The sequence below is a fragment of the Capsicum annuum genome, chromosome 6, assembly GCF_002878395.1.
Source record: "Capsicum annuum cultivar UCD-10X-F1 chromosome 6, UCD10Xv1.1, whole genome shotgun sequence".
NCBI classification, from domain to species: domain Eukaryota; kingdom Viridiplantae; phylum Streptophyta; class Magnoliopsida; order Solanales; family Solanaceae; genus Capsicum; species Capsicum annuum.
This window is the reverse complement of record NC_061116.1, coordinates 184,070,488-184,093,959: the sequence shown is the minus strand read 5'-3', so window position 1 is coordinate 184,093,959 and position 23,472 is coordinate 184,070,488. Positions and strand designations below refer to the sequence as shown.

The 23,472-nt window shown below is 35.3% G+C and overlaps 1 protein-coding gene across 1 annotated transcript; it reads left to right on the top strand.

The window, feature by feature from the left end:
* Nucleotides 1-1,455: 1,455 nt before the first annotated feature.
* On the top strand, nucleotides 1,456-5,394 carry LOC107879782 (galactoside 2-alpha-L-fucosyltransferase-like). Its single transcript, XM_016726733.2, has 4 exons — nucleotides 1,456-1,787; nucleotides 1,951-2,020; nucleotides 2,969-3,036; nucleotides 3,665-5,394. The coding sequence occupies exons 1-4, from the start codon at nucleotides 1,745-1,747 to the stop codon at nucleotides 5,140-5,142; spliced, it is 1,659 nt and encodes a 552-aa protein (XP_016582219.2). The 5' UTR covers nucleotides 1,456-1,744; the 3' UTR covers nucleotides 5,143-5,394.
* The last annotated feature ends 18,078 nt before the right edge of the window (nucleotides 5,395-23,472 follow it).

The window sequence follows — 23,472 nt, the reverse complement described above, 5'->3', positions numbered from 1 at the left end:
AATTGAGCCCTTCTCTATATCCAATGCATTAAATTTGTTCCTTGTTTCCATATGTTTATTATGTTGTTTGTCCCTCTGAGTCCATATGTGAACATAACCTCCTCTGTTTGGAAATCGACCTCTTCTTGCTACATTTCTATTTCTTTGTTCCTTAAATTCTCTATCATTTCCTTTGTTTTCCATCTCCTCCCCTCTTCCCTACTCCTCCTTCTTCTTGTCTTCAGTTTCTTCTATTGGTTGAATCTCTTTATCTTCCTTTGGATACAATTCTGGATGCAAGACAAAACACTCACTTTCATTATGTCCTTACAATTTACAATTTTTGCAATATTTAGAGAGATAGTCATATTTGATAGTAATTGATTTTGCTGTTATTTGCCCTGACTTCTTTTTGACTCCAATATTAATTCGTTGAGGAAAATCTCTTAACAAATCAACCTCCACTTTCACTCGTGCATAACTTGGTCTCATTTTATTGGTAGTGGTCATGTCAACTTGCAACGGTTTTGCGGATGTAATTGAAAATATGGTTTCCTTACCAAAAATATTTGGAGGAAGTGATGAGAGTGAAATCCATGCAATTGCTACTGATGTTTCTTCATTAGGATCAACTAATGGATCCCACTTCAATGTCCTCATTGGATAGTTCCAATTTTGATGTGCAATATAAAAAATTGATTTTGACAAGAGATGCGCATAATCCTCAATCCTTGATGCCCTAATCAAACATACCGATTGCTAAGAACCCCTATATTCACATCACCTTTTAATTCACATTGTTTTGGAATCAACTTCCTCAGATCTTGGATGTCAGGCTATCCATAAGAGAACTTTCCAACCACCACATATTCCAAATCTTCATTCACAATCATCTGTGTTACCTCCTCTTCTTCCCATACTACCCGTGGTTCGCTATGCAGATACGTTATAGGCTTAATAGGAAGTGGTATGACTTTAGACATTGTTGGCTTGAGAGTAGCAGCATATGTCATACCCTTCCCATGTTGAGACTCAGAATCATTCAGTTGAGCAACCTCCGGTGGAGGTTGCCCAACGGTCATGGTGGCCATGAGTAAATCAATGAAGAAAAAATTAGGGTTTCAGTGTAGGCTAGGCTAGAGAACGTTTTGTCTACGGTACGTTGGGGTTTCTTAGAAAATAGTCTTTCTAGGATATCAAATGATAGAAAATAAAATGCAACAATAAATAGAAAAGACACTCTCCGAGTATAGAAAGTTTCTCTATATTAAAATTACTAATACTGAATTACCTCAAATCAAATAAAAATTACTAAACAAAACAGTACTTTTATTTGTTCCTAATAAATCTGAATCTAATACTGACTTAGCTACTCCTATAGCCTAAAGATTAGGAAATAATTTATTGACTACTAAATAATCGCAACAAACTAACTTCTGATCCACAAAACTGATCACGTTGCCAAGACTGAAGCACATCGATAAAGATGGAATGCGATTAATCTTTGTGAAAAACATAAAAACCCAAAGGTGTACCGAATTATTATTCAAACAAGAGAAAAATTATTTTCTGGAAGCTAAGGTATTACCAAACATTCAAACAGTTAGGCTGGGGCATACAATCCAATGTAAAGGTTCCATTAAGTCAAAACTTTGACAAAACACAATCAATTTGGTCCATTCTGAATTTTCTCTATATATAAATAGCTTAATTAAGAGATTATAATATCATCAAATTATAAGCAGCGCATTCAAAGAAACATACAATGGCCTTTTATAAAGCTAGCGTCCTTTCGCTCCTATTGTCTGGTAAGGGCTTCTTTGTTACAGTCTGCTTTGATATACATCAAAACCTCTTTATAATGACGTCGTTTATTTTCATACCTGTTGTTGGCTTCTACAACAATGTTCATCCAGAAATATAATCATATATACTTGCTAATTTTGTGTTTGATTTGGGTTCTTTTATTAGGTATATTTCTTCTGGGAATAAGGTGGAACTCTTTTCTACACGACCAGGGTATTTTGAGTGGCATTAGCCGGTTATTTCCTAGCTCGCAAATTCTTATATGTATAAATTTTAAATTCTTTGCATGGTAACAGAAGCAGATGAAAATTGCAGGCAAATGGGATGAAATAGCTTTTTTACACGTTCCTCTTTGTTAAAAGATTGATGAATAAATCAAATAACTTTAGAAAAATGCATCCACGTACTCTCAAGTTCTATAGCCGACGTTTCTTCTCTAGAGAACGTAAAGTTAAATTCTGAGCATAATTTAACCAAGAAAACTGTCTTCAAGCAGCAATTGAAAAAAAAAAAAAAGTAAAACTGAAAAGACAAACATGTTAATTGTGGAAAGACCTAAGATTGAATATGTAAAGGAGAAGACTGCCAGTAATATTTTACTAATGGACTCACATATTTGATAAGACTAGTAAATTTATCAGGCCTTCGCAATATGAAAAATATCAATTAACTCTGAGAGAATTTTTGATTTATTTAGTTGACATAAAATTTTCAACTTGATGTATATAAGAATGAATCACAAATTAAAATATCTTCATTAGAACTAGACAGGTATCAATCATATCTTTAATTAAATATGTGTTAGGATTATATTATTCATTTGAGAATATTTACAAAAATGTGAAAAACAATTAACGGAAGATTTCTTTAAAATCTTAGCATATCTGCATTAATTATTCAGGGAGACATGAACATTAATTATATTAGGAGAGTGAATTGCTAAATTACCATAGATTATGGATCTTGATTAACGAAACATTTTTTTGTAAAGCACATATTTCAACAGAATGCAATTACTTTAAGAAAATGTTCCAACTGGCCTTTGCTTACGATCCAAAGAATACACTGTTTCTATGAGTTCAGAAGCAAAATGGGATCTGAATCCCATAAAATTTATTTGTTTTCTCATTGTTTGTGTGATGGTTTTGACTGTTCTATTGACTACGGTCTCTGTTATACTCAGGGATTTACCTTCTGATAGCCTCAAGAATTTGGGAAAAGCTAAACTCTTTGATGTTAAACCTCCAAATGGTACTTCTTTTCTCTTTTCTTTAGCTATTTTGTTGAACTTATAGTTGATTCTATACTCGATTGACACTCATGTCCTCCTACTCAGAGATACATATTTAGCGCCCTTTTAAAGAAAATATTTTCTAGGTTACTTATCCGGGTACTGTCAGTGACATATTATGCGGCCTGTTTATGTTCCTCATCAATGGAAAGAGAAAGTCGAAGTACATTCCAATTTGCCTTCCCCTTCATTGTTGCGTTAGTGGGTGAAATGTACACTATTTGCTTGACGACAAAGTAATGCCTTCGACGGTCTTATTTTGTGCTTAATTTTTCTCATTTTAGTGTACTAGTTGATTGAAACAAAACACAGTACTTAGGTGAACCTAGGATCCATGATTCTTATTGTTCTCATTTTAGTAGTTTGGACTAGACCAGCATTACTGGTTTCTCACTCAATAAATGTAAGGAAAGTTAAAAAGGACTAATGCTCCTGAAGATTAAATAAGTAGATTCTGTTTCATATCATTTAAACTTTCTTTATGTGGGGCATTGTCATGTCTTTCTACTTAGAATCAACCAATTACTTCTTGCATAGTTTGGTAGACAGATAATTACTTTTGTTTGATTTCTTTTTTGATATTTCCAGCCACAGTTAATTATGAAGAATATGGTAGTCACCAACCAGTAGTGCAGAAAGATGAACTGCTTGGTGGCCTTCTTCCTTCTGGAATAGATGAAAAATCTTGTCTGAGTAGACACGAGTCTGTCTTATATCATAAAGAACTCCGTTACAAGCCATCATCTTATCTCATCTCAAGATTACGTAACTATGAGGCACTTCATAAGCAATGTGAACCTCATACAGAACTGTACAACAGAAGCGTCGAGTTTATCAAGTCTGGACAATACAATGGTTCAGCAGATTGTAGTTACTTGGTTTGGATTTCCTATAGTGGTTTAGGAAATAGGATGCTAACTTTAGCCTCTGGTTTCCTATATGCTCTTCTTACTAATCGAGTCCTACTCGTTGATCCTGGATTTAATATGGCTGGTCTTTTCTGTGAACCTTTTCCAGGTGTTTCCTGGTTGATTCCTCCGGATTTCCCTCTAATTAATCAGTTTAGTACCTTTAATCAGAAGTCTCCACATTCCTACGGTTATATGGTGAAGAACGATATCATAGGCAATTCATCGATACTGCCTCCCTTTATCTACCTCCATTTAGCTCATGACTATGACGATCAAGATAAATTATTTTTCTGTGACCAGGAACAAAGTTTTCTCCGAAAAATCCCCTGGCTGGTTATGAAGACTGATAACTATTTTGTGCCTTCCCTTTTCTTGATCCCAACATTTGAGCAAGAGTTGGGTAATCTTTTTCCAGAAAAGGAAACCGTCTTCTATTTTCTCAGTAGATACCTGTTCCATCCCACAAATTCTGTATGGGGGCTTGTTAAGAGGTATTATCAAGCTTATTTAGCTCAAGCAGACGAAAAATTAGGCATTCAAATTAGAGTCTTGGAGACAGGTACCGGTCCTTATAAGTATGTATTGGATCAGATCCTCAATTGTACAATGACGGAGAATCTGTTGCCACAAATTAACCAGTCCAGTGAGCCTACAATCCTCAACCAATCCACGAAGCAGAGGAAGACCATAGCCGTCCTGATAACTTCTCTAAGCCCTGGATACTCAGAAGAGTTCCGGAAAATGTACTGGGAGAATCCAACCGTGACAGGAGAGATAGTTAGTGTTTATCAGCCAAGTCAGGAGGAACATCAGCATAGTGAGAATCTATTGCACGAAAGAAAGGCGTTGGCAGAAATGTATCTATTGAGTTTAAGTGACAAATTGGTTACAAGTGGATGGTCGACTTTTGGATACGTGGCTCAGAGTCTTGGAGGTCTGAAGCCCTGGGTACTATACAAGCCTGATCAGAACAGGACAGCCCCTAATCCGCCTTGTGGTAAAGCCACATCACTCGAGCCATGTTTCCATGCCCCGCCTTACTATGATTGCAAAAAGAAAACAGCAACAGACACGAGCAAAATCGTTCCTCATGTCAGGCATTGTGAGGATGTGAGCTGGGGTTTGAAGCTATTTGACCAAAATGGTGAATTATAACACATTTTTCGGTTTCAGGTTTAATATGCATTCTTTTTTCTCCCTGCATTGAGAAACCGAAACCTTTTAGCTGCTCCAAATAGTTTGTACAGTAATTTTGTGCAAATAATTCTTGTTGACATATAGTGAAAGACTGCCAATAGTTTGATAGCTTCATTAATTAATTCTCTTATAAGGGATCAGTCTTAATACATAATATGTCAAATTGGTTTACTGATAATTTCCCCCAAAATCAATTACACATTCACCCCACCCCCAACCCCCCAAATTAGCTGTCGCAATTCTTTTTTAACGCCTGCATTAACCAGGATGGAGTTTCATTGAGGTGTTCGTAGTCTTCCAGAACAGTAATTTGAGACTCCTACTATAATTTATTTATACTTCCAGTCTTCAGTAACCTTAGTTTAAAAGAAGAGTTAATTAATTCAGTCGGATAAAAACGGTATTCTTATTCCCTTCTTGAAGCTAGTCATAGAGTTCTAGATTTTTGTTTTCAGCATACTTCCTCATTTTTGTAAGCTGGTCCTAATTTTAAAATTATAAGCTTATGAAAATCAAAGTTATGAACATCATTTTTGAGTTCATTTCTATTTTTTGAGGTCAATAATTTTTCTTCAAGTTACCTGGGGTTCTGGGCTTGACAAAAGAGTTTTAAATGAGGTGTAGGTGACACAAATCTTAATAATTGAGTGAAAGTGACAATTACTTTATTATGGATTAAAAAAGTTGGAGAAGTTTGAAAATAACCCGCAAGTTTTTTAATTTATACTTTGATTCAAATGTTTACCTAATATAACGGGAAACAGAGGGAAAAAAGGCGCATTTCTCTCTCTTCTCACCCGTTGTTGTTTTCTCTCTCTTCACGATTATTGTTGTTCATTGTTGCTGCTGCTTTATTCATCATCTTCTACTTCATTATCATCTTCATCTTCTTCTTGTTGACCATTGTTGTTGTTGTTGTTGTTGTTACCGTTTCTGTTGCTATTTGACCAATTTCTTAGGTCAAATTTTGTTTCGTACATCACTTTCCACTTTGGCATTACTTCATAGGAAACTTTGGTAAGTCAAATTATGATTTTTAGTTGAATTTGTCATCTGGGTAACTGCTATTGTGCTATTTTTTCAACAATAGATAGCACGCGAACATGAAGCAACATAAGAGCCATCTGTTTAAATAGATCCGTTTTAACGGAAGAATCATATGTTGGATTCATGTTTATGGTTCTATAGTGCCATAACATGAATCGAACAGATGGGTAATCTGTTGCAACATATGACCCATATGTTGCAACAGATTAGTTATCTGGTGCAACATGATAAATATCTGTTGCAATGGAACCTGAACTCGATTCCAACAGACGTATTGTCTGTTGTAATAGGGTAAATATCTGTTGCGACAGATTATTAACCTACTACAACAGAACCTAAACTCGATTCTAATAGATGATAAATATCTGTTGCAACATATTCGTAACTTGTTATGATAAAACCTGACCTCGATTTGAACAGATCGTCGCCTGTTGCAATAGGTAAGTCATCTGTAGCAACAGGCTAATTATCTATTGCAATATGTCACTGATCTGTTGGAATTAACTTTAAAGGTGCCTCAGTATTGTAACATCTATCCCAACAGGCGCTTCATCTGTTGCAACAGATATATAGTCTGTTGCAACATATGATTCACCTGTTATAACAAATGACTCATTTGTTGAAATCAGCTTCAGGAGCGTAACATGAATCCCAACAGGTAAGTAATCTATTACGATTGATTATACATCTATTGAGATTTAGTTACGGGACTATGAAATCACTATTAACTTATGTTAACAAATGACTTTATTTAGGTACCACTAATAAAGGGATCGATAACAATAGGGGTGGATTGTCATGATCAATGGATCGGGAAGAGCAATCGATATGTATGGCATTAGAAGGAGGGTGAAATGCTAGAGACGATAGCTATGACAGTCCAAAGTGATGTTTCGTATGATGATCTTGTGAACATCATCAGCTATTGTGGACTGAATTATCAACCAGAAGAACTTGTCATCGGCTACATGCATAGCTCATTTGAAAATCAGATGGTACTGCCTTTTAAGATAACCGATCAGGTTCGGTTGCGTGCTTATCTTAGTGATTCATCCAGACCGATGTTAGGGGTGTACATGGTTGAAAATACCAGCGAGAATGAGAACCAGAATGTAGAAAAACAACAACAATAAGACATCTTTGATGATAGGTTGGATAATCTAGACATAAATATTCCAGATGATGATCAAACACCTATGCCTGTTGATGCAACTAATACGGTGGGCAATTCTTCTCGATCGACACAGCCTAGCAATTTTCAAGATGACGGGACTGACTTTTTCAAAGGAATGTCATTCAAGGACAAGAATAAACTATCTACCACTTTTTTTATTTCTTGCTTGAAAAAAGATTTTAGAATAAAGAAGGTGAATAATTCGAGTAGTGTCTTTAGCTACAAATGTTCTAATACGAACTGCAAGTGGTGGTTGAGAGCGGTGAAGTATGTAAGTTCTGACAGATTCGTCATTCATAAACATGAAAAGGATCACATGTGGTTCGGAGCACATCTCAGGCCAAAATCCTCACGCCACGGCAAAGGTCCTCGGTGAATATTTCAGGAGTTGTTTCCCTGATGGCAAAGCCCTTCTACAAGGGTTATGGCCAATCAACTCCTTAAGGAATTGGGTGTACTGGTCAGTTATTAGACGATATATATGGCCATAGGGATTTCCAAGGACTTGGTTAGGGGGACACACGAGCATGGGTATGCAGTCCTGGATGCCTACCGTTACATGATTGAGTCTACAAATCCCGAAAGTAAGACGACATTGCATGTTGATGAAAATAAAAGGTTCAAGTACTTTTTGTAACCTATGGTTCTTGGATTCAAGGTTTTCGACATTTGAGAAAAGTCATAGTCGTCGACGGTACCTTCTTGAGGAGCAGGTATAATGGAGTTTTGCTAGCAGCGGTGGAGCAGGATGCGGAGAATCACATCTTTCCTGTTGCTTTTTGTGTAGCGGACAAGGAATGTGATGCCTCTTATGGATTTTTTTTGAATAACTGCGAAGCTGCGTCGAAGATACCAAAGAGTTGTAATTTATTTCCGATAGGCATCCAAGTATTTCAAAGATGGGTTCAACTTTCTTCACTTCAGCTTACTTTGGTTGTTGCATCAGGCATCTTGGAGAGAACATTCGGACCAACTATCACAACGAAAGGGTCATGACCCTTTTTTTATAGAGTAGCTAAAACATATAGTAGAGAGGAGTTTTTAGACCATGTTAATCAAATAACGGATGCGAATCCCAAGGTAGAAGAACTTCTCATACGTGTCGGTTTCGAGAGATGGAGCCGGGCATTCTGTCCAGTAGATAGGTACATTCTTATGAATTTAATGTCTTGTTTGAGTTACAAGTTTAGTATGATGTCGTACTAAGTGATTCTTTTGTATAGGTACAATATTATGACATCAAACATAGCTGAATCGGTGAATTCATTATTTGGCGATGAAAGAGAATTTCCTATCAAGGCTCTTTTTGAAAAAATAAATAAGTATGGCCAATTTTTTAACGAAAGACGTGTGTAGTTCAAGGACCAAAGAAGAACCCGATTTGTTCTCAAAATTGAAAAAATAATATCAACGAACGTTAGTTTGGGAAATAGGTTATGATCTCATAAAATAACATATTACAAATTCAGTATAACCGGTCATGGTGATGTTTCCATGGTAGATCTTCAAATAAGATCTTGTACATGCAGAGTTTTTGACTTGAGCAAAATACCCCGACCCCATGGTAGCATTTCGAGCTCAATACGGTCCAAAATATGGACCTAAAGTTTACGTGCACTCCTCTCAATATTATTAGATGGAAAAATATGAAATGACATATAGTGGGCATATTACTCCGATGCCTCCTGAAGAATCATAGGTTGTTCCTGCAGAGCTTTTGGGGAGATTAATACCTCTTCCATATATTGACCCAAGCACTATCATACCGGGAAGAAATCCATATAAAAGGAGGCGTAGAGTCGGAGAATTATTTTTATCAAGAAGAAATAAGTGCTCCGTATGTAAGCGCACTGGCCACAAAAGAACTACATGCCCGGATCGTAATCCACCATGATTGTTGTAATTGCAGAAATTTGTGTTGTTGTTTATTGTGGACTTTTATATATTTAACTTATTATTGTGAACGTAATGTTATCATTTATTATATATAAAATATCTTTTTTAATAACTTGTGCATCAATAAAAAGAGGCAAAACACGAACTACATAATACAACAAACTATAATTATTTTCAACAGATTACCCATCTATGGCAACAAATGGATATTAGCTGGAAGAACACAACACAGTTCTATCAAACTAGTATGTTTTCCTCCAACAGATGACAAATCTGTCGCAACAGATGGATAATCAATTGACACAAACCCAATCGATGACCAATTTGTTCCAACACATGGCCCATCTGTTGAAAGAACTCAAAAGCCAAATTGCTATTTCTACTGGATTCAAAATTGCTCCTTACCTTCAACCGTCGACATGTTAACATGTATATTTAGAAGAAATAGATAGAATGAAAATTGAATAAGAATTAAAAAGCCAAAGTCGACTAAAAATAAAATTTTAATTAAACAAAAAATAAAATACATTAGGTATAGATTTGACGTAGAAAAATTGAAATACATACGCAAAAAGAAAAAACACATTCTAATTATTATTATCATCATCATCATTAATGACAGTTGTCCAATCAACTCGCAGCAGTAGGGCCCTTATCAGCCTCTGCATCTCTCTGAACATCGTCGCTCTCACGGCGACCAACTTCCTCTGCAAGTCATTAACCTGCCTCTGAAGTTCCTGCTCTGTGTCACGCAGAACAGCAATATCCCAAACAAGATCAGCCATATCTAGAACATGCATGAATTGACAAATAACGTAAGACACAAAAGTAAAGAAAAGAGTCAGAATGTAATACAATGTATACTACCAACTATTAGATTTACACAGAAAAAAAACTTACCTCAACGAGAAAGGAATATGTGCTTTGAAGAGAAGTGGTTGAAGATGTCATACAAAAAAATGCAAGAAATAAATAAAGTGGAGTAGAATGAAGATGAAGGAGGGATTTTTTTATAGAGGATTGAATCTGGATGTGTCGGGACAAAAGGCACGACTGTTCAGCTACATTGTATTTATTACATTCAAACTGTTGGCATTTTATTTCTTTAAAAAGTCATGACTTTTTCTTTTACATTAATACTTCTCACCTTTTTAAAATGGTTTGAGCCATGATATCAACCGTTATTATTAAGCTGTTGCAATAGATTGTCCATCTATCACAACAGATTTACCATCTATAGCAACAGATGGTGTGTTTGTGCAATAGATAGTCTATCGTAATAGATTTACTATCTGTTGCAACATATAGATTATCTGTTGCAACAGAAGGACCATCTGTTGAAGGAGATGTTTTGATTTCTTCGCAACAGATTTACCATCTGTTGTAATAGATGGTCTGTATGTGCAATAGATGGTTTGTCACAATAGATTTACCATTTGCTACAATATTTATTGCAACATATGAATTATCTGTTGCAACAGAAGGACCATCTGTTGAAGAAGATATTTTGATTTCTTATAACAGCTGATTCATCAGTTGCAACAGATGGAGAATTCAATTCATCAGCTTTTTTATGTGCAGATGAATAAACAACATTGTCTGATATATCTTGATGGGGTGGGAAGAATAAGGTGCGTGCAGATGAATGGATCCACTTTCATGAATGGGAGTTATGTATTATTGATCAGGCTACTGTGATAGACACACATAAAGTGCAATAATTTTGTGAATGTAGTTTTTTACCAATTAGACACTGATCCGTCAAACAAGATCCTGCATTGTATAGTTTAGTTTGATAGATGTGAACTGATAAGGCCGAAGGGTTCCAAGACAGTGGTGTCGATACCCCTGTTACAATATAATGACAATTTATGCTCATATTTTTACATCAAGTTTCGGGAATAGTTCAAGTTTTAGGCGGCAGTGTAAATATCCAATAGTGATTGGACCGATTTTAATGGTGCAATGGAATTCTTAAAAGGCCTCCGAAGCCTCACACTACAGAAAACAATGATGGAACCCATAGAAATTCCCCTGGTCCAAATTTATATGGATGGATTGCTAGAAGAGACTATTATACAACAGAAGGGGCTTAGGAGAATACCTGTATGGGAAGGGGAAGGTGGAGAAGGCCATATATCATCTCAGACTTTGTTTAAGAAGAAACACATGGTAGGAAGGAAAGTGTAGCGAATCTGGCCAATGAAATTGACATGAGAGACGAAAAAACTGAATGAGCTTCAAATGTGGAAATTTATCCAAATATAAAAATCCATCAATCGCTGAAGAAAAAGAACAATAGTCAACAAGACTGGAGCTGGGCACTTTGCTAGAGACTGCTACTAGAGAGCGTTGTCTCAATAAGACTCTCATAAAGTGCAGGAAAAGAACTCTAAGGAAGAAGCTTCATAAGTACAAGAAATTAGTAAGATTATCGGTCAAAATTGAAACCTGAACCAACGACTCTGAATTAAAAATAAGGGAAGCAAAGGCGTCAATTTTTGAAGTCTAAATGGCATGCCATGGCTTTTGTTTGTGGCTATGATCAGGTCAACAACAATAGAAACAAAAAGGTTTGAATTTGGGCAGAAATCCCATGCCTTGTTGTTTCCACTGCCTTGGACTTGATCAGAGCCATAAAAAAAAGGCATAGGATGCAAGTTTAACTTGAGAAATTGTCACCTTGGTTTGATCCCATATTTTTAATTCAGGAGTAGTTGGTTCAGATTTCAATTCTGACCGACAATCTTACCAGCTTCTGTGCTCGGAAAGCTGCTTCCTTAGAGTTCTGGTCCTACACTTTGTGAGAGTCTTCATTGAGGCCACGCTCACTAGTTGAAGTCTTTAGCAAAGTGTCCAGCTCCCGTCCTGTAGACCATTCTTCTTTTTATTCAATGACTGACGGATTTTTATATTTGGATACACTCCCACATTTGAAGCTCATTTATTTTTTTCATTTTTCATGTCAATTTTATTAGCCAGATTCGCTACACTTTTCTTTCTACCTTGTGTTTTCTCTTAAATAAGGTCTGAGATGATATATGGCCTTCTCAATCTCCCCCTTCCCGCACAGGTATTCTCCCAAACACTTTCTATTGTATAATAATCTCCTCCAGCAACCCATCCATATAAATTTGGACCAGGGGAATTTCTAATTGTTCCATCATTGTTTTCTGCAGTGCAAGGTTTCGAAGGTTTTTTAAGAAGTCCATTGTGCCATTAAAATTGATCTAATCACTATTAGATATTTATACTGCCGCCAAAAAGTTAAACCATTACCCAAACTTAGACATAAAAACATGAGCATAAACCGTCATTAAATTGTAACAGGGTATCGACACCACCATCTTGATCCCTCAGCCTTACCAGTTAGAACCCAACAATCTTGATTGTAAAATACCATATCTTGTTTGAAGGATTAACGCCTAATAGGTAAAGAACAAAAATTCAAAAAATCATTGTACTGGATGTGTGTTTTCACGATAGGTTGATCAGTAATACATACCCCCCACATATAAAGTGGTTCCATCTACAAGCAACTTATTTTCCCGAACCCATCTTTACTCTAGCCTTTAATACTTATCGGGCAGACATGGATGCAGTTTCACTTCCTTTTATCTGCAAATAAGAGAAATACATTTGATGTCAAACAAAAAAAGAACAAAAAGAACATTACAAAAGGGTAACACAAAATTGAGTAAATCAACAGATGATCAATCTGATGTAATAGATTACCCATCTGTTCAACCGATGAGGTATCTGTTACAACAGATGGATGACATATTACAACAGATGGGTCATCTATTGAAATAAATCAAACCAACCTTGCTACTGATTTGATTTCTTCAAACAGTTGCTCCATCTGTACAAAAGGATAACACAAAATTGAGTGAATCAACAGATGAATAATCTGATACAACAAATTACCCATCTATTCAATCGATGGTGCATTTGTTGCAAAAGATAGATGACATATTGCAATAGATGGGTCATCTGTTGGAATAAATCAAACTAGCCTTGCTACTCATTTGATTTCTTCAAATAATTTCTCCGTCTATTTCAACAGATGATTCATCAATTATAACAGTTGAGGAAACTGTTGCAACACCACCACCACCAGCATAAAAAATAAAGAAACAACACCATATATTCCAACACCATCAACAACATAAACACCACATGTTCCAATACGACCACCACCCCCTACAACAGTAGCACCAAAGTAACAAACAAAAGACATAAAAAAATTATACTAACAACAATGCTTTTTAATTTCTCCCAACAAATGACTTTTTTTGCATATTTTAATAAAAACAACGATCCATTTATTCAAGACTTAAAAGTCACCTTTCCTTCAATTTTCTCAATAAATAGGAAACTGATAATGGGTAAATCATTAATAGAAACAAAGGTAAATATCTAATTTAAATAACATACAAAGAAGAAGACAAGATGGAAAAAGCAATAGTGAACGATACCTGCAATGTCAAAAAAGCAAAGGGATTAGAATATCCAATTCATTGAGAAAAGATATTAATCGATTGAGATCCGAAAAGATCCTCATTCAAAAGAAGAGAGAAGAGAGGAAACAAGGAAAGAAAAAGAATTGAGAATAAATAAAGACGAGAAGAGAGATAGATGAGCTGAGTCTTACTTTATGGCTGAAGGAGAGAGTATTCTAGATATGGGTTTTAAATATTCATTAATAACCTTTGAGGGGCACGAGAAGACGGTGACATTGAAAAGACCAGATAAGACTACTCACTGAGGAGATTTTTGAGTTATCCAAGTAATATTTTTTACCGCCTTAGTATTTTATCTTTTTTATATTGGATAGAAAATACCTAAATTGCTTTAAAAAAGAATCTTAAACATCTAAGTCATACTTTGAAATAGATGATAATTTTTATTTGAAAATTTCCAAAGCTCGATCATTTATCGCAATAGATGGCAGTGCCTATTTGCTAATTTACAATAGATGAGTAATATGTTGCAACAGATGACTTAATCTGTTTGATTATATCCAACGAAAAGGACATTTGTTACAACAGATTGAACATTTATTTTATATAATTTTGTTGAGTTTATATGTATAACTGATACCTTAATTGATTAATATACGGCTAGGGGTGAGTTCTCATAGGGTCAACTAGAACTTCAATTGAGTATTTTTGCAATTACATGATGAAATGGTATTGCGTTCCTCCAGACCAGAGTCGTTAATCGATCACTCTGAGCTGAACCAATTCTTATTACCTCATGTGTTTAACTAATACCTTATTTGATTAATCTAGGACTAGGGGTGAGTTCTCATAGGGTCAACTACAATAGATGGCAGCACCTATTTGATAATTTACAATAGATGGGTAATCTGTTGCAATAGATGACTTAATCGATTTGATAATTTACAACAGATTGGTAATCTGTCATAAAAATGACTTAATCTGTTTGATAATTTACAATAGATAGGTAATCTGTTGCAACAAATGACTTTATCTGATTAATAATTTATAATAGATGGTTAATCTGTTGCAACAGGTTGAACATTTTTTTTATACAATTTTAATTGAGTTTATATGTTAGACTAATACCTTAATTGAGTAATCTAGGACTAGGGGTGAGTTCTCATAGGGTCAACTACAACTTCAATTGAGTCTTTTGGCAATTGCATGATGAGAGGGTTAAAAATTACTTATATCTTTTATAATTTTATAAAATAATTAAGATCAATTCGGACCAAATTAACATTTTCAAAACTTATCATTCTTTTCCAAAATATAAATCAACCCATACAAATCATCCATTTGCGAGAAAAATATTTCATCTTTTCAAATCTCTTCTCGTTCTTTTATCTCTCTCAACAATATAGTATAGACAACAACTACTCAACAAATTGCTTAACCCTTCATAATAGATCATTTTTTTCTCATTTTCAACCACATAGGTGTATTTTTGACTTTATTCTTGCTTGTATCAGTCATTTTCTCTGTCTTCATAGGTAAGAAAGTTTGAGAAGAGTTCTATATTTGTTATTTTTTCTAAAAAATAAGGGCTTTTAAGTCAATGATGAAAAAACTTTTAGTTGTATTATCTTCGAGAATGGGTTTACAATTTTGAGTTTTGATGGTAAAATTGTAGGAAGAACTCGAGAAAATCCTAGTTTTTATCGCAGGGTTTCATTGGCTGTCGTAGTATTATTGGATGGTGTTTGTTGTGTTGATGGTCGTGGTGGTGGTGGTAGTCGTGGTGGTGGCTATTGATAGCATTGGTTGGTGGTGTTTGCGGTGGCATTGGTTGGTGATGTTTGTGGTGGCTGTCGGTATTCATGGTGTTTGTGGCATTGGTTGGTGGTGTTTTTGGTGGTGGCTGTTGGTGTGTCGGTATTGGTGGTGTTTGTAATGTATTTTTTAAAATTTATGCATATAGTAATTGTAATGTATTTTTTGTTTTTTCTATTGTTTGTAGGTAAAATATGTCTCCCAAAAGAAAAGAAAGTGAAAGTGGATCAATATTTGACCACCCAATCTTAGTTAGGGAAAAGTAAAGTTGAATATGAAAACAACATTGAGAGTGGTGGACAAGGGTCTGTAGATGGTGATGAAGAAACTAAAAATAAGAAAGAGGAGGAATTAGAGAGTGAGAAAGAGAATGATCATCAACATAATGATAATAGATCACCAATGGGGTATGAATTAATATCGACATCCCAGCATCATCCTGTCAAAACTTTTAGTATTGACAGGTTTCAATTTGCGATGATGACCTTGCAAAGAAAGTAAAACTAACTGGTGAACTTATACTTAAATGTCAGTTGGGGAAACCTTTTAATTATTTTAGGAAAATTATGAAGATAGAAAACATAGACAGACTATTTAAGAGGAGCTACTTTGGACGCTTTCTTGAGCTGCCTCAGGACCCTCCTGACCGTTTCCAAATGAGGAAGGTATATGGTCTTCTCAAGCGCAAGATCAAGTACGTGGGGGATGATAAAGATTCAGAGGAGGGGGCAAAAATATGGATGAAATCTTGATCAACTAATGTGGCATACCAATTTGTTTGGCTTGTAAAGGTTTGCCATAGTAAGGGGCTTGAGATGCGATCGTCCAGAAGAAACACCTATCGTCCAAGGAAAGCAGTAAAACTAACAAACGCAAAGAAAAAATAGATGGGTTGTTGGACATTGCTCGATGTGGCTATAAAGCATTGTTCACAAATCTCCGGGATAAAGCCATACCAAAGCAGTACAGAGAGCAATTATGCTTAGTTGGTTTGCCCATTCAGTTATATTGGCAAGAGACGTCAACAAGGTCATAGAAGATGATTTGTTGGTGCGTGCTGAGGATTTAAATTCAACAATTATCCCTGGGATACGACAGCTTCTACTTAACTGTCCAATATTTACTGACAAAGCTATCCTCAGGGACGACCACATTATACGGATTTCCTTGGAATTTCATGGTAAAATTAATCACTATTTTTACTCATCCATTAGTTTATATTGAATATAGTTATTAGAGTATGACTTTTTTTTTGCTTGCTTCCTATTTATATTTTTAGGCTTAGGCATTTGAAGCTATTCCTCCCTTCTAAAAATAGGTAATAGATTACCTGGATGAGGTTTCTCATCCTAGGATATTTAGGTGGTTGGCTGCAAAGAACAACCCAAAAATTAAGAAGGCTGATCTCTTTAACCCTCTGGATGATGCAATACGTCTTGTTCAAGTAAAATAATTTCTCAATGAAAGATATTGAACAGATGTTATATCTGGTGCAACAAATGTTATATCTGATGCACCAGATGGTACATCTGTTGCGACAGATTACCTGTCCTGTGCCAACTGGTGTAACAAATAGATAATTTGTTGCGACAAACGATTGATATCTTGCATCAGATTACCCATCTAATAGATTAACCATCTACTGCAAATTATGCAATAGATGGGTAATCTGATGTAATATATTGTTAATCTGTTGTGACATACAGATCATCTATTGCATAATATGTAACCTTATAGATTACCCGTCTTGTGCAATTGGTGCAACAAATTGGTAATCTGTTGCGACAGGTGATTGATATTTTGTATTAGATTATCCATATGTTGCTCTGGTTCTCTGAACCCGACTCAAATGGATTTTAACCATCTACTGCAAACTATGCAACAGATAGGTAATCTAATGCAATATATTATTAATCTATTGCAGAAGTTGAATGTGTTAACATGTAACCCAACTGTGAAAATTATTATATTATATAATTTAAATATATTTGTCTTTTTATTGGTTGTGCATCCATGGATTGTGCTTACTGAGCAGGAGTTGGTAATGACTTTTTTATTACTCTAGGTCATGTTGATACTATAGCAGAACCAATGGCGGGGTTAATAAAGAAGGAATTGGCTGGAGAAACAACCATAAGAAGAGCAGTTAGGCAAGGTTAGGCTAATGTTGAGGCTCTTCATGACCAACCTACTAAGGCAGATCCGGGTGCTTCTTCTGATGGAGTTGTTGGTGTTGGTGGCAGGCATGCTGATGCTGCTACCACTCGTGATGATGAGCACGTTGGTGCTCAAGAAAAAATAAATATATTTGAAAACAGCCCTTTCACAGGTCTCTATCACCCTTACACAGGTCCCTCTCACCTCTCTTCACTCTCGTGTTCTTATTGCAAATGCAAAGAGTGCAAGGACAACCAGGATAAACTCTTTGTAAAAGTAGAGAATATCTTTAAAGCTATCGAGAAATTCAAATCAAAGAGGAGTTTCATACCATCCAAGAAGGTGAGGGAGCCATACACCCCTACAATGGTGGTTAGGAGAAAGAAAAGAGCAATTAGGGACATACTCTCCAGTTGTAAATAAAAAAAATTTGCAAATCCTCCCTCTCCAAAAGCTGTTGAATTTCAGGGGCTACTCAAGAAGCTTGACATATACATGGAACTTGGCGTCAAAGAGAAGAGGGATCTGCGACAGTCCAAGAATGCAAAGCGAGGCGCACCAGATTACCCTATGCCTCCCTTTCCCCCCCAAGACTTCCAAACTATGACAGATATGCCTATGGGGTATGAGAAGAAGGTAATTTTACTTTTCCTAACCTAGCCTTCTAATATACTCTATGAAGAAAAAGATGCACAACAGATGTGAAATATGTTGCAATAGCTGGGTATTCTGGTGCAACTGGTAGTGGTTCTATTGCAACTTATTATCCATATGTTGCATAAGTTGCATTGGATTATTGATTCAAAGAACCCTATGCAACAGATGGACCATCCATTGCATCTTTACAATAACTAATCTATTTAAAAATTGACTTTTTATATCACAGTATGTTGAAAAAATTCTCTGCCTTATGAGAAAAAGACAATTAGCGTACCTAAAAGCTTATGACGCTGCTAATAGGATAATGGACCTCGACTTTGCAAGAAGTTCAAGGATAAGTACGATCAACTCAATAATCAAGCATTATCCTGTGGCTCGAGATTTGATTTGTTAGTTTCTATGTTAGACTGGGATGAAGAAGAAATGATAAAATATGTTAGAGGGGAGAGGCCAAATCCATATGGCAAAAGCTGCACCAAGGCAAAGAGGATTATTCCAATCATGAGTGTGGACATCATACATTATTGGGCTATTGGGATACTACTCGATGAGGGAAATATTAAAGTTTATGACTGTAACAAACCTGCCATCGATGAGGTCGTTCTTTTTTTCCACGTTATTGAGGGGGAGTAAACTGATCAATCATTTGCCAGAGGAAGTGTTGATGAAGAAATCATGGGATTTTGAAGATTGAAACAAGGGCATGAACCTTTTAAAAAATGATACCAATTTCGCATGCGACTCGCATGCTCTTGCACACATCGAATATTTGTTGATGGGTACAGAAATGGTCGAGCCAATGACCTTTCTATGCGACAACGCGGTGGCAAACCTGCAAGAGGTCTGGGCTTATGGGGTACTAACTGGACGCTTGGAGCCTGTGTATATAGAAAAGCTTGTGAAATAATAATTTTCCTTTTCAAGTCACACTTCACTTTACTTTAAATTACATTTACATGTAGTGATAATAATTTTTTTTGATGAAAGTTGAGTTTTTTATAATGCAATAGATTGTCAATCTGTTGTAAAATATATTCTATCTGTTCTGGTAGATAGTTTATCTGTTGCAATAGGTTGATCATCTGTTGCATTATGTCAATGTTATTTCTATCTAATCTAATTTAAGTCTAATCTGTTTCAATCGTTGGAAGACCTGTTTGATAATTTTCAATAGATGACATAAATTTTACAATATATACCTAAATCTGTTTGATATTTTCCAACAATTACGCTTGAATATCGATGTGCTCGACAACACCAAATCAGTAGAAAATACACCACCATGAAAATTTTAGCAATTAGGCTTGAATATCCATGTTCCCAACAACACCAAACCAGTAGCAATAACGGCAACAATGTAGTATCTTCTTGCTAGATTTTATTTCTCTTCAGAAGCCTTGACTTTCTTCAACAAATTCCAGATTACATGATTTTCTTGTGAAGGATGTCATTCTTCATATCAATCAAAGTAATCGCATTCACCCAATTTCTATAAAAACAAGAACACAATTATAAAATAATTACAAGTCAATAATTAATCAACTAATTAAATTAAAAAAATATTACCTTTGAAAAATTTTACAAGTAAAAAACCTATGACCTGAATTTTGTTGAGTCCAAGAAGTCTTCAATAGAGCTTCATGACTGCACTTACAATATCTAAAATCTTTATCACAAAAAATAGTAGAAATTGCGCTCGACATTGTCAAGCTCAGTTGAAAAAAATGAAAAAAAGATGAAGAAAGAAAAGAAAGACCAAATGCAAATAGTTTAAAGAATTTAGATAGATAAAAAAAGATGATGATAAAGAAGAAAATTTGGGAATTTAGTGTTAGATTTTAGGAAGAAGATAAATATATAAGACAATGGGGAAAAAAATGACCGTTGGGGGATGAATCAGACACCAAGTCAGCAAAATTGAGGGTTCAACGAGCCTTGGCTGTATGAATTACACGAAAGCAGCCAACAGGATTAAAAGTGCCAAACTGACACATTTGATGCCTATTTTATTTACATGTTTAAAATTAACACTGTCTACTTGATGCCTATTTTATTTTAGGTGTTTGAACTGAACACTATCGATGAGTTTCGTCTTTTTTATTTCAATTCACTTTTATTTTTTTACATGTAGTGATAATTTTTTATGTCCAATGAAATTTAAATTTTTATAATGCAATAGATTCTCCATTCGTTGTAATAAATATTCTACCTGTTCTGACATATAGTTTATCTGTTGCAATAGGTTGGTCATCTGTTACATTATGTCGATCATCTTTTGCATTATATCGATGTTTCTATCTAAGTCTATCTGTTGCAATAGTGGGAAGACCTGTTTGATAAATTTTAATAGATTACCTACCTGTTGTAACATATGCCTAAATCTGTTTGATATTTTTCCAATAGATGTGTCGTCTGTTGCAATATTTGAATCTAGTATTTCATTTCAATTAATAAGTTCAAATCTAAGGAAAAAATAAAATTTATAGACAAAATAAAATAAATCGAAGCCTTTAGAAATTACCTAAAATAAATCAACGAATAAATGAAATGTAAAAAAATTATTATGGGTATAGATCTCAACAAATACATCAATAATTTAAATATTGATGTCAAGGATTCCTAAGGAGGGGTGAGGTTATTACTTTAACAGACTCAAGCTACAGAGATCAACTACAAATCCAATCGTGTCTTTGTAATTGCATGGCGTTGGTATTGCGTTCATCCCGATCTGAGTCGTCGATCGATCACTCTGAGTTGAAATGAGTTCTCATCAACTCAATGTTAGGATAGTGATAGCACCTAAGTTGATTTAGGTGGAACTAAGGATGAATAAATGAGCTCACAGGTTCAACTATAAATTCAATCGAGTCTTTGCAATTGAATGGCGTTGGTATTACATTCATCCCGACTCGAGTCATTGATACATCACTCTGAGTTGAAATGAGTTCTCATCAACTCAATGTTAGGATAGTGATAGTACCTAAGTTGATTTAGGTGGAACTAGGGATGAATGAATGAGCTCACAGGGTCAACTACAAATCCAATTGAGTCTTTGCAATTTCATGGCGTTGGTATTATGTTCATCCTAACCCGAGTCATCGATCGATCACTATGAGTTGAAATGAGTTCTCATTAACTCAACGTTAGGATAGTGATAGTACCTAAGTTAATTTAGGTGGAACTAAGAATGAATTAATGAGTTCACAGGGTCAACTATAAATCCAACCGAGTCTTTGAAATTGTTTGGCGTTGGTATTGTGTTCATCCTGACCCAAGTCATTGAACGATCACTCTGAGTTAAAATGAGTTCTCATCAACTCAAAGTTAGGATAGTGATAGTACCTTAGTTATTTTAGGTGGAACTAGGTATGAATGAATGAGCTCACAGGGTCAACTACAAATCTAATCGAGTCTTTGCAATTGCATGGCGTTGGTATTGCGTTCATCCCGACCCGAGTCATTGATCGATCACTCTGACTTGAAATGATTTCTCATCAACTCAATGTTAAGATAGTGATAGTACCTAAGTTGATTTAGGTGGAACTAGGGATGAATGAATGAGCTCACAGGGTCAACTATAAATCCAATCGTGTCTTTGAAATTGCATGGCGTTGGTATTGTGTTCATCCCGACCCGAGTCGTTGATCAATCACTCTGAGTTGAAATGAGTTCTCATCAACTCCATGTTTTAAAAACTATATCTTTTAAATTTTTTAAAATTAATTAAGATCAATTTGGACCAAATTAGCAATTTCAAAACTTGTCATTCTTTTTCAAAATTACAAATCAACCCATACAAATCATCCATTTGCGTAAAAACCTTTCATTTTAAATCTTAAGTTCTCTCTCTTCTCTCTCTCTCTCTCTCTTTCTCGGGGTCTTCTCTCCCTCTCAATAATACAAACAACAACTACTTAACATATTGTTCAACCCTTCAAAATAGGTCGATTTTCTTCCCATTTACGACTATATATAATTGTTTTTTAGACTTCATTCCCGCTTGTATCCATCATTTTCTCTGTCTTTGCAGGTAACAAAGTTCAAGAAGAGTTCTACATTTGTTCTTTATTCTAAAAAATAGGGATTTTTAGTTAATGATGAAAAAGAAGACTTTTAGTTGTATTATCTTCGAGAATGAGTTAATAATTTTGAGTTTTGATGCTAAAAAAGTAGGAAGCACCCAAGAAAATCCTAGTTTTTCTCTCAGTATTTTGGTGACAGTCGTGGTATTGTTGGATGGTGTTTCTGGTATTATTGGTGGTTGTTGTTGTTGGTGTTGGTATTTGTGTTTTTTGGCGGTGGTGTCGGTCGTCTTGGTGTTGGTATTGGTATTTGTGGCATTAGTGGTGGTCTTGGTAGCAGTGGTGGTGGCATTGGTTGTGGTGATGGTGGTCCTTCTGTTGCAATGGGTGAAAGATCTATTGGGAGATATTAAGTTGGTCTTCAAACAGATTCCCCATCTGTTCCAACTGATAGGTTATCCGTTGGAGTATTTTCTTGTAATGTGGCGTAGAATAATTTATTGAAATTTGTCCATCTGTTGCAATAGGTAGAATATCTGTTGGGAAATATTAAATAGGTCTTCAAATAGATTTGGGTTACCCATCTATTCCAACTGATGGGTTGTCCGTTGGAGTATTTTTTTTAGTTATGTGGCATAGAATAATTTACTGAAATTTGTCTCACCTTTTTTTAAAAAATTATACAGACATTAAATGCAATGTATTTTTTATTTTTCTATTGTTTGTAGTTAAAAGATGTCTCCCCCCAAAAAAACTGAAAGTGGAGAAAGTGGATCAACTTCTGATCACCAAACAAAAAAGGCTAGAGTAGAGATAGATTTGGAGGAACTTCCAGAACATTCCCAGTCAGGGCAAAATATAACCGAGGAAAGTGATAACTCCTCCTCACCAATGGGGCGTGAAATAATTATCTAAATTCTAGCATGATTCTGTCAAAACCATTAGTTTTGACAAGTTTCGAGTTGTGATGCCAATGAATAGCCCTAAAGCAGTATTTGGTGATCTTGTACTTAAATGTCAGTTGGGGAAACCTTTTGACGAACTTAGGAGTATT

What these genes read in the sequence shown, in the direction of transcription:
- LOC107879782 (XM_016726733.2), top strand. Translation starts at nt 1,745, where the DNA reads ATGGCCTTTTATAAAGCTAGCGTCCTTTCGCTCCTATTGTCTG. An exon ending in ATTTTGAGTGGCATTAGCCG is followed by an intron (nt 2,021 to 2,968) that starts GTTATTTCCTAG and finishes TGTTATACTCAG; the next exon opens with GGATTTACCTTCTGATAGCC. An exon ending in TGATGTTAAACCTCCAAATG is followed by an intron (nt 3,037 to 3,664) that starts GTACTTCTTTTC and finishes TGATATTTCCAG; the next exon opens with CCACAGTTAATTATGAAGAA.